At 52.2% G+C, this 15,417-nt stretch overlaps 1 protein-coding gene across 2 annotated transcripts in view; it reads right to left on the bottom strand.

The window, feature by feature from the left end:
* The window catches only part of MARCHF10 (membrane associated ring-CH-type finger 10), an 81,008-nt gene extending 65,958 nt beyond the window's left edge, over nt 1–15,050 (bottom strand). For both annotated transcript variants that reach the window (XM_062216429.1, XM_062216430.1), the window contains exons 1-2: nt 14,961–15,050; nt 2,636–2,755 (exon numbers count right to left, since the gene is read on the bottom strand). In XM_062216429.1, coding sequence (XP_062072413.1) covers nt 2,636–2,755; nt 14,961–15,050 — 210 coding nt within the window. The remainder of the gene's footprint in view (nt 1–2,635; nt 2,756–14,960) is intronic.
* Nucleotides 15,051–15,417: the final 367 nt, after the last annotated feature.

Here is a 15,417-nt window from a genome sequence, read left to right as displayed (position 1 = left end):
GACGCATTTAGTGGCAAATTTTGTTGGGAACAATTCTGATCTCGTCATCTTTGAGACAGAAGACAGCACCCTGAAGGTCTTGTACAGTCATAACCACCCTGGGGCTAACATTTTATAAAAACAAACGAGCTGATGTTTGCAATGTCTCGCGTCCTCGGCGCACTGCTGCCCAGGGACGCCAGGCAGGCACAGGGGGGCCCTGGCTTCGAACTTCACAAGTGCTCAGCTCTGGGCTCCCTACCAGGCATTTTCATCTTTACGCTGTGTCAGGTGTAAGTGAATAATAACGCGAAGGGTTGGAAAATAAAATTCACATCATCCGCGATGATAGAAGCTATTTCACATAATTACTTTTATACGCACAATCACGTCCTTTTTCGAAGCGGTCTGAGTGTTTTGCAATGGTGATTTTGAAAAGGACTCCTTTTTATAGCAGGGAGAAGAAAATTGTAGGGATCTGACAAAGGAGCTCAGCCCTCCTAACGCCTCAGAAGCGTGAGGTCGCCCTTCAGAATGGCTGTGGCCATGCACGTGGGTCTGTGTGAAAACAGGAGACCCCAGCTGCCTGTTTGTTTAGTAGTTCCAATCTGGGAAGATTGCTACATGCTACTGTAGCTTCAATTATATCACATTGTTTCAAATCTGTCCTTGATTTTGTTTCTAAGTGTAAGAATGCAAGGATTTATCTTACTGCTAGAAAACGTGTTGTCCTAGCCCAACTAGACTTAATTCTTGGATTAATCTTACTCCCTAAATTTACTCAGCAGCAGGCATTATATTTAGTCCTTGACTAACAGGAAAAGATGCAGGAGACGTGTTCTCCGTGCTGCCAATATTGTGAAATGGCCTCTTTCACCTTCAGACTCTTGGTAAGATGTTTTATTGTGTGGTTTTATAACCCTTAATAGGGATCCAGCTCTCTCCCAGGGATACATCTACATCCATAAACATCAATCATTGATGTTTTTAAGGTGTCCTTTGAACACTAAATAACCATGGAGTGAACATCCCAGATTAAAAAAGAAATCCCAACAAGAATTTGACTGATACCAGGTATCCAGGATCTATCTCCAGGACCCATGCTCCCCATGGGTAGGAGAGAGAGTCCCTCCTCTAGTGTCTGTTTTGGGCATAAAATATTAAATAAGAATTCATAAAAGGCATATTACTCATCTTAAATCAATTCACTGTGCTCACAAACAGGGCTGAATGCAGCTTCTGGTGGTTAGCTCTGAGCTGGGATAAGTAAAATTCTTAGACAGATAAGACCTTAAACGTGAGTTATGATCGGATGGCTCGGCAGGGCAGAGTGCACTCCTGGGGTCAGACTGCTTGATGTGGAATCCTCATTCCACCACACACTGGCCATGAAATCTGAGGTCAAGTTTTCTCATCTATAAAATGGGGTGTGTACGCACACACAAGGGTACTTCAAAAAGTTTATGGAAGTGCCGGCGCCGCGGCTCAATAGGCTAATCCTCCACCTTGCGGCGCCGGCACACCGGGTTCTAGTCCTGGTCGGGGCACTGGATTCTGTCCCGGTTGCCCCTCTTCCAGGCCAGCTCTCTGCTGTGGCCCGGGAGTGCAGAGGAGGATGGCCCAAGTGCTTGGGTCCTGCACCCCATGGGAGACCAGGAAAACACCTGGCTCCTGCCATCGGATCAGCACGGTACGCTGGCCGCAGCACACCAGCCACAGCGCGCCGGCCGTGGCGGCCATTGGAGGGTGAACCAACAGCAAAGGAAGACCTTTCTCTCTGTCTCTCTCTCTCTCACTGTCTACTCTGCCTGTCCAAAAAAAAATAAAAAAAAAAGTTTATGGAAGCCATTAAGTCTTTGATTATAATGTAAGTTTAAAAATATTATCTCCAAAAAAACTGAAATAAAGAAAAAGGAGAGGAAAAAAATTTGCAGAGGAATTAAAGTATAAATTAATTTTGTTGAAAAAAATTGCATATATATTGAAACAAAGGGTCTTCAAGAAGTTCATGAAAAATGCATACTACCAAAAAGCTATGCGTGGATTTCATAACATTTTACACCAAAACAAACTTATAGTTCCTCTTTTCTACATGTTTTGAGTACCTGTGTATCTGTATGTGTGTATTTATGTACACAGACATAGTAGACCATTACCTGTAGACACATACATTTCTGAGACTTCAATAAGCCAACAGGCATTACATGCTTTGCAGTGTCCTGGAACATGGTAACGATGACTCCTATCATCTTCATTGTGGTGCTATTGCTATTTATTACCACCCTGAACACAAGTATTCCAACAATTGCTGGTTATCACATGATGCGGTTACTGAGGTATTGTACTCTTCTCCTTTGAACTAAAAATTAGACCCAGTAACGCAGTGGGAAAGACCATGAGCCACAACAAGACGCCATGCCTGAGAAAGCCCAGGGCCTCTGGCTCTTTAAATACTCTCCACAGCAGACCCTTTACCTACAGGAAGGAGGCCACGCGGCCCGGGGCAGGGGGCAGAGTCCAGGAGGGGCACCCGTGGTCCATCCTGCCCCTGCCTCTTCCTTTGGCAACATCTCCCTTTGAGCCAGCCTTTTGTTAAGCAGTACACACACACACACACACACGGCAGCAGGAGAGAATCTTCCAGAATTCTCCATACCTGTTTGGAAGATGATGTGCTTGAAAACCTGGATCTCTCAAAGCTCGCCTCTTGCTCCCAGAACTGATACTGTTTCTTGTCATTTGGGTCTCTTCTGTATTCCTGTCGTCTTAAACAGGCCTGCAGAACACAAAGCGTTTCTTCGTCTTAGTCTATGAGCAGATGGGGTCATTTTATGCTTAATTCTAATGAACTAAGAACATAAGTAAATGACAGTCATGGCCAAGAGTTCTTTAGATACCTGTTCCGAGTATAAAAATCAGGCATATCGCTCTTCCCTTTACCCAAAATGCCAGGCCACAGATACAAGGCATTGCTTTAATAAATCCAAACAAGTATACTAAGAGGCATTCTACCAAGACTTTCCCAACAGTTGCCTTCCCAAAGGAGGTGGTACCTAAATCCTTATTAACTTCTTTTTTTTTTTTTTTTTTGACAGGCAGAGTGGACAATGAGAGACAGACAGAGAGAAAGGTCTTCCTTTGCCGTTGGTTCACCCTCCAATGGCCGCCGCGGCCAGCACATTGCGCTGATCCAAAGCCAGGAGCCAGGTACTTCTCCCGGTCTCCCATGGGGTGCAGGACCCAAGCACTTGGGCCATCCTCCACTGCCTTCCCGGGCCACAGCAGAGAGCTGGCCTAGAAGAGGGGCAACCGGGACAGAATCCGGCGCCCCGACCGGGACTAGAACCCGGTGTGCCGGTGCCGCAGGCGGAGGATTAGCCTATTGAGCGGCGGCGCTGGCCAATCCTTATTAACTTCTCTTTCTGATCTCTTCCCATCATAGCTCCTCCCTCTTACCACCCCACCAGCCCTACTCCATCACCTAGGATTGTGCTCTAAGTACAGGATAAGAATGTTCGTAGTCAGAGCTCCAGCACACTGCGCTCCCTCTGCTAGCAATGCCTTCCGCATTCTCTCGGCAAATCCTCATCTACCAAGAACTGTCTCACGTGGCCTCTCTTCTCTTTGCTCTTCCCTGCTTTCCTCAGTCTGACTTAAGTGCCGGAGAAGCAATGTACAATAGTCCCTTCTCATCGGTTACCTATGGTCAGCCTGGGCTCAAAACATTAAATGGAAGGCTCCAGTGTTCTGAATTGTGTGACAAAACCTAGCGCCGTCCTGCTCTGTCCTGCCCTGGTTGTGTCTGCGCTGTATACGCTGCCGGCCCCTTCGATGCGGTTATCTGGTCCATCGTGACAATCCCAATGCTTGGGTCCCAGTGTCCTTTAGTTCACTTAACAATGGGCCCAGAGCACAAGGGTAGTGACCCTGGCAATTTCCCTACAGAGAAGTTATATCATTCTTCTATTTTATTATCAGTCACGATTGTTAACCCTTCACTGTGCCTAATTTATGAATTAATCACAGATATATACATGTGTAGAAAAAACGATATATAGGGTTTGGTACTATCTTTCAGGTATCTCCTAGGGGGTCTCAGAAACTGTCCTCTGCGGGTGGGGGTAGCGTGTGGTTTGGATCACACCACTGTTCTGTAAGTAGTGGGCTTGGTTTTGGAGGCTGTTTCCTTGAACCCTGGGAGCAAGGACTACCCCTGCTATTTTGAATCCCCTGCCTCGAGCATTTAATGTGAATTGAATTGCATTTATGCTCTGAAGGGAAATCTTAATCCCCAAACACAAAATAATAAAAATAACTAATAGAAATAATCTCCCCACTTTTCTTGACAAACGTAAAATAAAATCTGGTACTGAAATACTTCTCTGATACTGGGACTGAACAAACTCAAGGCAATTGTGTGCCACAGGGATTTCAGCGGCTATTTTATTTGTAAAACCTTTATTTTCATTTTATTTGAAAGGCAGAGAGATAGAAAGAGACCCAGAGACAGAGAACACCCACCCGCCAGTTCATTCCTCAAATGCACACAACAACCAGGGCTAGGGCCTGCCGAGGCTTGGTGCCTGGAACTCCACCCGCGTCTCCCATGGGGCTGGCAGCGACCCGAGTTCTCGAGTCATCACCACTGCCTCCCAGGTGCATTAGTAGGGAGCTGGGATCACAAGTGGAGCCAGGACTCGACTCAGGCACTCTGACATGGGATGCGGAAGAGACAAATGGTATCTTAATGCGGCACCAAATGCCCGCCCCTCAGCCACGATTGCATTTTATTTTATTATTATTTGAAAAGTCTGTAAGTCCTCAGGAAAACTGATTTTTTTAAAATTATCTATTTATTTATTTGAAAGGGTGAGCCAAAGAGAAAGGCAGATATCTCCCATCTGCTGGTTCATTTCCCAAGTGCCAGGCCAAAGCTAGGAGCCACGAACTCCATCCGGGTCTCCCATGCAGGTTGCAGGAACTCAGGTTCTTGGGCCTCCCAGGCCCATTAGCAGGAAGCTGGATCAGAAGTACAGAGTAAATGGGACCAGAACCAGGCACTCCAACGTGGGATGCAGGTGCACCACAACACCTGCCCCGTGCCTGAGATTTTAATTATCAAATAGTAACACTTCTATTCTTTATCGATCCAGTGACCCAATTCACCCGTGCCCTGCCAGGGCCACATTGTCCACTGTCATGAAGCAATGTGGTATAAGACCCACAATCCTGTCTCTAAAGGAGGCCTGACAGCTAGCTCCCGCTTCCCGGCTGGGCTGAAAAATCAAAGATCTCATCCCCACTTGGTTCTCTCCATTGGAAAAGCCATCTTATTCTGTGACAGAGTAGGATTTCACCATAACTCAAGCCGTGGGGAAAGCCTCACGTCATACTGCAAGAGAAACAACCTGATACTAACTAAACATGTCCACCTGGAATTGGGCAGTCCGTTACACCGCAGTTACCCCGTGCTTCCCAGCTGGTCGGCAGGGAGAGCCCTGGCCTCGAGGCTTGTCCAGAGCAGCCAGCTGGTCACCTGCAGCAGGTGCAATCCCACATTCCCAGGGGAAAGACAGTTCCACCTGCCTTGCTTAGAAACTGAGAACACTCCCACATTAAGCTTATTTTTAAAAAACTGTGCAACATAGATAATAAGCCTTCATAATAAATATAGGGCAGTGTTTATTTTAATAATTTATACAAGAAAGCCCAAAGAATACTAGACAGTAACTATAACAAATAAATTGAACAAGCAAACAAAAAAACCCTATTAAATAATAAATAAACTACAATAGATCTAAACAGAGTCAGCTGGAGAGCTTAACAGAGTTTAATTAGATTCAAGGGTACTTCACTAAGTTTGTGGAAAATGGAATCCACGCATAATTTTTTTCTTAAAATGTACTTTTATGAATTTCTTGGTGACCCCTTTTATGCATGGACTTAAATTTTTTTTTTTTGACAAGCAGAGTTGGACAGTGAGAGAGAGAGAGAGAGAGAAAGGTCTTCCTTCCGTTGGTTCACCCCCACAAATGGCTGCTACGGGCGGTGTGCTGCGCCGATCCAAAGCCAGGAGCCAGGTGCTTCCTCCTGGTCTCCCATGCGGGTACAGGGCCCAAGCACTTGGGCCATCCTCCACTACCTTCCCGGGCCACAGCAGAGAGCTGGACAGGAAGAGGAGCTACTGGGACAGAACCAGCGCCCCAACCGGGACTAGAACCCGGTGTGCTGGTGCCACAGGCAGAGGATTAGCCTAGCGAGCTGTGGCACCGGCCTACCTTTTTTTTTTTTTTTAAGATTTATTTATTTGGAAGTCATAGTTACACAGGGAGAGAAGGAGAGAGAGAGAGAGAGAGGTCTTCCATTTGCTGGTTCACTTCCTAGTTGGCTGCAATAGCCAGAGCTGGGCTGACCTGAAGTTAGGAGCCGGGAGCCAGGAGTTTCTTCCAGGCCTCCCATGTGGGTGCAGGGGCCCAAGGACTTGAGCCATCTCCTACTGCTTGCCCAGGCCATAGCAGAGAGCTGGATTGGAAGTGGAGCAGCTGGGACTCGAACCGGTGCCCAGATGGGATGCCGGCACTGCAGGCAGGCGGCTTTACCCACTACGCTACAGCGTTGGCCCCTAAACTTATCTTCAAAATCCACTTTCCACCCACTGTTTGAAGGATCCTGGAGTGTGTCTCTTTTTTTCTGATTCCTTGGGTGCTGACTTCACGACAAATTTGGTGTCTGGGAGCCGCGCTGGTGTGAGTGTCGCCGTCCAGAGTGGCAGGAGTCGTGCCCGCCCTAACCTAGCGATGCAAAAGGGGAAGGCAGAAGATGCCGCTGGGCTGGACGCCAGGGAGCCGGGGTCAGCCAAGGCGGGCAGGACCGCGGCAGATTTTGTGGGATGCACAGAATTCTTGTGGGCTGAGTGCTTTTTGAAAGTTCTCTCCAAGAATGCACACGACTTAAATATGTCTTTACCGAAAGGGAGAGGAGTAGATTGATTTGCAAGGTTGAAAGAAAAAAATAAACTCCCTGGTCTGGGTCCTCTCCCCCCTCCGACAGGGAGTAGGAGGACAAGCGAGCAATGAGGCAGGCGCTCCCCGGTTCGTTCCCTGGTGCAGGTCGGCCGGCCCGCGGCTCGGCCTCAGTTCCAGGCTGGCAGGGCCGAGTCCAGACGGGCGGTCCCAGAACCAGCCAGGGCCCAGCTCGCTGCCCAGCTTCCTTTGTGTTTGTCCGTGCGGCTGGTCCTGCGGTGGCCAGGTGGCCAGGAGGTGGTGGAGGCTGCAGCCGGGGATCCGGGAGGAGGGAGGGGCTTTGTGATGTTCTCTTTCCAGTGCCATGGGTCAGGATTCAGACGGCTCTCAGCACGCCTCTGATCAGGTGGCGGACCTGGCCCAGGGCAGTCTGCACACCGGAGGCTCTGGGGAACTTGGCCCTTCCTTCTGGGGAGAGCCAGGGCTCCCTGCCCCGCCAGCCCCCGCCCCGGGCGCCCTTCTGCCACCAGCACAGGCGGTCGGCGGCTGCCTTCGTGCAGAAGCTCCCAGGGCGGGGGCGAAGCGCACACTGTGCCTCGAGGCCGCGCCTGTGGGGACGGCGTGGGTGGGTGACTCAGAGTCACCCGATCCTGGGGAACGCGACAAACCCCCGCACTGCCACTTTCTAGCATTGTGACCTTGGGAGACTGACAGGCTCCACTGCTCCCCTCATCTGAGGGGGTGGGGGGCCCCTAGCCCGTGTGTGACACTGTGGGTGGGGCACGACGAGGTCCTCTGGGTGGTGGGAGCTGAGGGACGGTCCCTGGGGGAGGGCAGTGAGGACTGCCCCCACCACGGCCGCTGGAAGCCCGGTCAGGCTCTCAGCCGCCGCTGCCATCCTGTCGCCCAGTTCACTCCTATTTCGAATGTCAGATGTTGCCAAAGCGTGTGACTGCGCTCTTGGTCCCAGAACAAGAGGGGCTCTCTGTGCAGGCCTGAGCTTCTGCCTGCCCTGCCCAATGGGGGCCGGCGGTCACCCGGGGTCACGGCGTCCACCACACTGGCTTGGGCATTCCAACTCGCAGAGCCCACAGCTGCGCTCTGTGTTGGTCCAGCTTTTGCTGCCCGTGACACAGTAACTACCACGGCTGGGCGAGCTACAGAGAAAAGGGCTTTCTTTCAGTTCAGGGTTCTGATCCAAGGTCGAGGGGCCGCAGCTGGCGGCGACCTTCTGGTTGGCAGAGTCCCCAGGGGGCGCAGGGCATCCCATGGGGAGAGATGTGTGTGTGTGTGTGTCTGCGCTCCCTTCCTTTTGTTATAAAAGCCACCAGGAGTCATTCCTGGGGGCTCCACCTGCCCCCAAGCCCCGCCTCTAAACACCAGAGGTGGGTCAGGCTGCCGCCTTCTTAATTCCAGCCATCAGACATTCAATTTCAGCACATGGGCCCTAGGGGAGACACTCCAACCACGTCCAAGCATAGTACACTCAAAGTCCCTTTCCTTTTTTTTTTTTTTTTAAATTATGTATTTATTTATTTGAAAAGCAGAGTTACAGAGAGGCAGAGGAAGAGTGAGAGAGAGGTCTTCCATCTGCTGGTTCATTCCCCAGATAGCTGCAACAGTTGGAGCTGAGCCAATCTGAAGCCAGGAGTCGGGAGCTTCTTCCAGGTCTCCCATGTGGGTTCAGGGGCCCAAGGACTTGAACCATCTTCTACTGCTTTCCCAGGCCATAGCAGAGTTGGACCGGAGGTGGAGCAGCCAGGACTTGAACCGACACCCATATGGGATGCCGGTGCTGCAAGCGGCCACTTTACCCGCTACACCACAGCGCCGGCCTCCCCCTTTGTTTCTTTTATTATCTGTCTGCTCCCTCGAGCTCTCATCCTGGCTCCTGGTGACTGTGGGAAGCCGGGGGCCACGGGAACACTCCCAGGCTCACAGCTCTGGTGGGAAAGCCATGGTATGTATCACCCCTGCCCAGCCCAGCTCACTCCTCTTCCGTGACAGCCTTGTCTAGGTTGCTGGTACTGATTCTGTCCGCATTGTGCGAGCTGCAAATTGCCACTGCCTTCAGTTAGTTCTTTTTAGATGTGTGTGTGTGTATGTGTGTTACGAGCTAGCTAACCCAGAGGTTTTTCTTTTTTAAAATTATGGTACTTTCGGCCGGCGCCGTGGCTTAACAGCCTAATCCTCCGCCTTGCGGCGCCGGCATACTGGGTTCTAGTCCCGCTTGGGGCGCCGGATTCTATCCCGGTTGCCCCTCTTCCAGGCCAGCTCTCTGCTATGGCCCGAGAAGGCAGTGGAGGATGGCCCAATTCTTTGGGCCCTGCACCCGCATGGGAGACCAGGAGAAGCACCTGGCTCCTGGCTTCAGATCAGCAAGATGCGCCGGCCACAGCGGCCATTGGAGGGTGAACCAACGGCAAAAAGGAAGACCTTTCTCTCTGTCTCTCTCTCTCACTATCCACTCTGCCTATATAAAAAAAAAATTATGCTACTTTTGTGGTTTTTAAAATATTTTATAATGTTTAAAATTTTTTTCACTTAAGTATGTTTTTACATTTTATTTATTTATTTATTTATTTATTATTTACTTATTTTATTCAAAAGGCAGAGAAAGAGGCAGGGAGAGAGTTCTGGTGGGCTGATTGACTCCCCACATGCCCAAACCAGCCAAGGCTGAGCCAGGTCAAAGCCAGGGGCCCAGAACTCAATGCAGGTCTCCCATGGAGGTGACAGGGACCCAGCTCCTGGAGCCATCATCCGTTGCCTCCCAGGGCACACATTAGCAGGGAGCAGGAAGGGAGAGCAGAGGTAGGACTTGAACCCGGACACTCTGATACAGGGTGTGGTGTCCCCAGGGGCATCAGAGCCACTGTGCCAAATGCCCAGCCGTGATGTTTCAGTTATCGTTGGTGACATAACTGAGGATTGTCAGTTTTAAGAGGCTAAGGAAACACAGGCATAGAAAGAGCTTGGCACGCTACCCCTCAAGCTGGTTCGCTGGCCTGATTTACCTCGGAGGCGGGCGGGAAGAGAACCCCCTCCCAGCTGGTACAGGCCAGGAGGCTGTCGCTCCGCCCCGGAGTGCACGGCCCCCAAGCCCACGCCACCTGCTATAAAGTCACCTATCCCATCCTTGAAAAAACTCATGTCATCCTGCTTAGCAGTTTGATCTGCACTTGAAAGAATCAAGATGAATAAGTGACATGAAATGAAACCAATTTGAACACATTTGATAGATTATAGAAAATTGTTCTGAAATGCCAAGTATAATCTTTCCTTCCAGCTTTCCAGTGGACACTAATGGCTAAATTCTGCCTCTACTTACATAAACACATTTGACCAAAAAATATAAATATATATATGTATATATATATATGCAGCATGAGCAGCCCTGAAAAAAATAGAACCAAATTCTGAGATGGCGTATAATTACACACTAGTTACAAGACTCTGAAATAGCATGTAATATGCCGAATGGATGCTTATTTCCTCTTGTTGTCCCAAAAGGGTCCCACCCAGCCGCTGAAAGTAGTAGTATCAAAATAGCTCAGGGTGGCTTTAGCCCTCCTTTCTTGTTGCTGGTGCACAGACCTGCAGAGGCACTGCTAATTTGCTGCAGGATGGGGCAGGAATAGCTGGCCCAGGAGGTCCTGAAGGTCTTCAGTTTGCGCCAGCTCATGACAGGCAGGGCCAAGAGAGGAGAGAACGTGTGGCAACGACTGGTTGTGACTTTGGAGTCACAAGATTTGCGTTCCCTGAAGCGGGCAATTCCTGTGTCGTAAGGAGGCTAGTGCATGGTGAGTGAAGACTGGAACTTCCACAAGTCCCTGGCCAAGTCCCCTGAGGACCCAGGCTGCCATTATTTACCCAACCTCAGGATCAGCTCTCTGTGCTGGAATGAAATACCTGAGGTCGAGCACTTTAGAAAGCTAAGAGGTTTATTTAGTGCACAAGTCTGGAGGGTCAAGGATGTGGTGCTGCCACCAACGTGGCTCTTACGAGGACCTCATGGTAGGTGGTGCCACAGTAGGAGCACGTGGGAGAGGGAGGGATTACGTGGCAAGGCAGCAAGTCAGAGAGTGGAGGCCCCCCTGCCCGCACAACCTCATGGCAGGCCCCACCTATTGGGGGTCCCACCACCTCTTAATGCTGGGGCCAAACGTCTAACACGTAGGTCTTCGGGGGCCACTCACCAAAACCATATCCAAACCCTCACACAACCCAGAGTGGACCGTGTGTGTACAAGTTGCAGGGGGATCGGTAAAGTCGAGCAGCTGCATCTTGGAACAAGAGAGATGCCATGGCAACTCTAGGGGCCGATACTGTGGTGACGCTTGGCCTGCCAGTTACGTTGGCACCCTCCATGAGCACGTCAGTGGGCGTCCCGGCTGCTCCTTCCAGTGCAGCTCCCTGCTCATGTGCCTGGAAGCAGTGGAAGATGCTTGGGTCCCTGCACCCACATGGGAGACCCAGCTGGAGTTCTAGGCTCCTGGCTTCTGCCCCAGTCCAAACCTTTTGGGGAGTAAATCAGTGGATGGAAGATCTCTCCCTCCTCCCTCCCTTTTAAATAAATACATAAATATTTTGAAAAAATCCTAAAAAAATCATCAGAGTTCCTTTGAAGTAGTTACTATGGGTCAGCACATGTGAGGTCGCTTTAAAAATGCAATGAAAAGACAAGCTGATTTCGGAATCCGTGCCTAGGTTTTCAGGGGACGTGCTGTCCAGGGTATTCCACGGAATTCAGAACATCTTAGAGAAAAGCAGGTTCGGTTTTGTTTTGCAGGCCTTTTCACGGTCAACGCGACTGGACCTGACCAGGAGGAGCCATCCTGGACCAGCTGAACTCAGGCTGGGAAACAGAGCTGGCGGTCACGTTAGGTCACCCGGGCTGTCCCGAGTGACTGGCGCTCAGTCCCGCAGGGAAGAGCGAGACCCAGCCCGTGCCCTGAAGAAGCTGCGTCCCCATGAGAGCAATCACGGGGACCCTGTGGATTAGGAGAGAAGCAGGCTGAGGCTGGATCCCTGTCTGGGGAAGTTAAGGTCTGAGAGGCAGGAGAGGAGGCGGATGTGGGAAAGGAAATGGAGAATGAGAGAGCCAGAGGAAAGGCAGGGGCACCCGGGGTCAGAGGGTCGCAGGCATGACGTTTCCAGAAGAAACGGGGATCGTGACAAAGGGAGGGGCAGCCTCAGAAAACACAGACCCAAAGGTGTGTGTTGAGTTCGGCTACCGGCCTCCGACAACGACTGCAGGGGAGGGGAGGGAGGTGACCGCGGGGCAGGCGCTGGAGACAGAAGTGGAGCTGACCGCATGCAGACAGCCGGGAAGACAGGGCAGTGCCAGGGCGGTGGCTAACCAGGGACACGCGGCCCACGCAAGCTCTGTTCCCTTGTCTTTGCTAGGAGAGGGACCTGAGGTTTCCAGACTGAGCCTGGGCGAAGGGAGACGTCAGAGACACAGAAGAGAGGCCCTGGAGGGAGGGGCTGGAGAGCACAGGCACCTGGGCAGGGAGGGGGACCCCATCCCGCGAGCCTGAGCAGCCGGGGTGGGGAGGCGCTGGCGTGGGCCCCCACCTGCTGGCTGCGGGTGTTTTTCTTTCGTGTACCAGGCATCTGCTGGACGTGCAGGAGCTGGAGGTCGGGGAGGCTGGGAAGGTTTAAAATGGCGAGGGCAGCAGGGGAGGTGATGGACAGGTAAGCGCTGGGTGGTGGAGGTGGGATGAGTCACCCTCGTCCCTCTCCTCCCCCACCCCCCACTTGCTAAGATGGCGGTGCTCTCGCTCCTAGGTTTCTCTCAGTCTCCTTGTTGGGTCTTCCGCTTTTTCTCCTGGCCCTGCCAGTCCTCCCCCTCACAGCTCCAGAGTGAGCAACTGAAGACGAAGGGGCAGGCGTTGAGCCTGGTGGCCGCGGCCGGCGAGGGCGCCCGAGGCCCTCATCAGGGTGCCCGCCCGGTCTTGCTGTCCAGCTCCGTCTCCTGTCTCCAGCTTCCTGCTAGTGCACACTGCAGGGCAGCAGTGAGGGCTCAAGGACTCGGGCTCCTGCTCCCCACGTGCAAGACCTGGATTGAGTTTTTGGCTCCTACCTTGGGCTCAGCTTGGCCTTGGCCACTGCAGGCATGAGGAGGGAACCAATGTATGGCGGCATACTCTCTCTCTCAAAACACACACACACACAAAACAAAAGCAAAACCAAACAATGTAAATCATACTACTCCCCTCATACAAATGCTCACTGTGACAAGGATAAAATCCAAACGCCAAGCTTTGTGCTGGCAGAACCCACATCCTGTGCTGTATCTACCTCTCCCACCTCCTCAAGTTCTGGCTTCCCCTCGGTCAGTGTGTTCCAGCCACTCTGACGACCTCTGGATGCCTCCAATTCTCCGCTTGGCTCCTTTCCCAGGGCCTTTACTCACCTCTTTATTCACCTCCAAAGCCAAATGTCACTTCCGCAAAGATGTCTTCCCCGCCTCTCCCAAGAAGCACCAAGCCCATCCCCAGGACCTGTTTTGTCGTAGCGATCAGTAACTGAAGCTATCTCACATGTTTATTTACGTGTGTGTATTGGTTTTTTAAAGATTTATTTATTTATTTGAAAGAGTTACACAGAGCAAGAAGGAGAGAGAGAGAGAGAAAGAGAGAGAGGGAGAGAGAGAGAGAGAGAAGTCTTCCCATCTGCTGGTTCACTCCCTGATCGGCTATAATGGCCAGAGCTGTGCCGATCCAAAGCCAGGAGCCAGGAGCCAAGAGCTTCCTCCAGGTCTTCCAGGCACTTGGGCCATCTTCCAATGCTTTCTCAGGCCATAGCAGAGAGCTGGATGGGAAGTGGAGCAGCTGGGACATGAACCAGCGCCCATATGGGATGCCGGCACTGCAGGCAGCGGCTTTACCCGCTACGCCACAGCACTGGCCCTACGAGTGTGTATTGTTATTGTGTTTTTCTCAACCCTAGAGTAAGAATTCTGGGAAGGAGCTTGTTCAGTGCATCGTGGGCTCTCTGAAAGGATTGGCTGACTGAGGGAAAAGGCAGTGCTGACAAACAAAGTGAGGTCAGAAATCGAACTGCGCTGGCCCGCGGCAGACAGTTAACGTGTGGTTTTCCTTGGCGGGAGCCATGAGACAGCCTGATCCTCCCGGGCGCCTGCTCTGGGGACCATGTCACAGCCGACTTCCAAGCACGGGCGAGGCGGCAGAGGCGTCTCCAGGGTAACTGGTGCTGAAGTTTACGTTCTTATTCATTTTACCAAAACGTCCCGATTTTAGAGCCTTCTTCCATGGGGGCTGCCCAGTTCTGGGGGAAGCCACTGGTACCACTTCCCGCCCCCAAGCTCAGCCAGACTGCACAGGGGACAGGGGAAGGCGGCTGCCCTGAGACAGGTCCGGTTTCCTTGGTCACCTGGGGTTTGGCTCTATCTGGGGGAGGAGCTGTTGATATTGGCAGTCCTGCGTCCTCACTCCCAGGCTGAGCACAGGCCTCTAGCGCCAGTGGGAGTGACCCCGGCAGAGGGGTGAGCCACCCTTTCTACCCCTTCCCAGAACCCCACAGCCCCGTCTGGCAGGTTTGTCCCTCGCAGGCCTCTGGGATGCATCAGGGCCAGGACGCCCCAGGTCTGCTTGGTTTTTGGGCACAAACACTGCAGCTGCGGTGACCAAGAGCTGGCTTCCTGGAGGAAGCGTGCACCTCCTTCCGTCTGGCAAGATGACAACACGGGGGGGGGGGGGGGGGCGGTATGTGTCATTTTATAAATGCTGGGGCCACCCACTTGACCCCTTAATGTTGCTTTGCTTCTGAAGTTGTCGGGTCAAGCTGAAGTCGCAACAGCACTGGCTGCCGAGAGCTGGCGTCATTTCCTCCCATCATGCTCTCAGGAGCCGCTGGCTGCCACCATCCCCGTGTGACAGGCGAGGAACCCGACTGGGGACGCCAAGTGGCTTTGCAGGGCCACCGCGCTGGGGGAGGGCTGGCGGGCCTGGGGTCTCAGGCCACCGCGGGCTGTGGGGGCGCGGCGGTTACCTGGTATTCCGAGTCCGCCTTGTGCTGCATGTCTCGCAGGTACTGAACATCACTGACGAACTTCTTCCTGTCTCTCGCTTCATGCAACATGATGCTCGCTCCCGACCTGCGCGGAGCAGAGACACACGCGCCGCAGTCAGACTCCTCTGTTGCTTCTCCGCGTTCGGGCGAACCCTAACTGCTTCTATTCTCCTATTAATCTAATCCCCACAACCGGGAAGACGCAAGGGGCTTCCCGCAGCTTCCCCCGGCAGTGGCAGCCTCGCAAGCCTCCCGTGGCGGGCATAAATCACGTAGCCACCCTCGGCGCTGGCTTCCTTGAGTCAGCCCTGGTTACTCCTGGGGACTCGGGCTGGCAGACACCTGACCCTGGAGGAGGAAACCTGAGAACCCAGCTAAGTCAGCCATGACCGAAGTTAGAAGCTCGAGGAAATTTGTTTATGCAATGATGATTTCA

This window comes from Lepus europaeus, chromosome 18 (assembly GCF_033115175.1).
Source record: "Lepus europaeus isolate LE1 chromosome 18, mLepTim1.pri, whole genome shotgun sequence".
In the NCBI taxonomy this organism is placed as follows: Eukaryota; Metazoa; Chordata; class Mammalia; order Lagomorpha; family Leporidae; genus Lepus; species Lepus europaeus.
The sequence above is the reverse complement of the archived record's forward strand: the minus strand, read 5'-3'. Positions and strand labels throughout refer to the sequence as shown.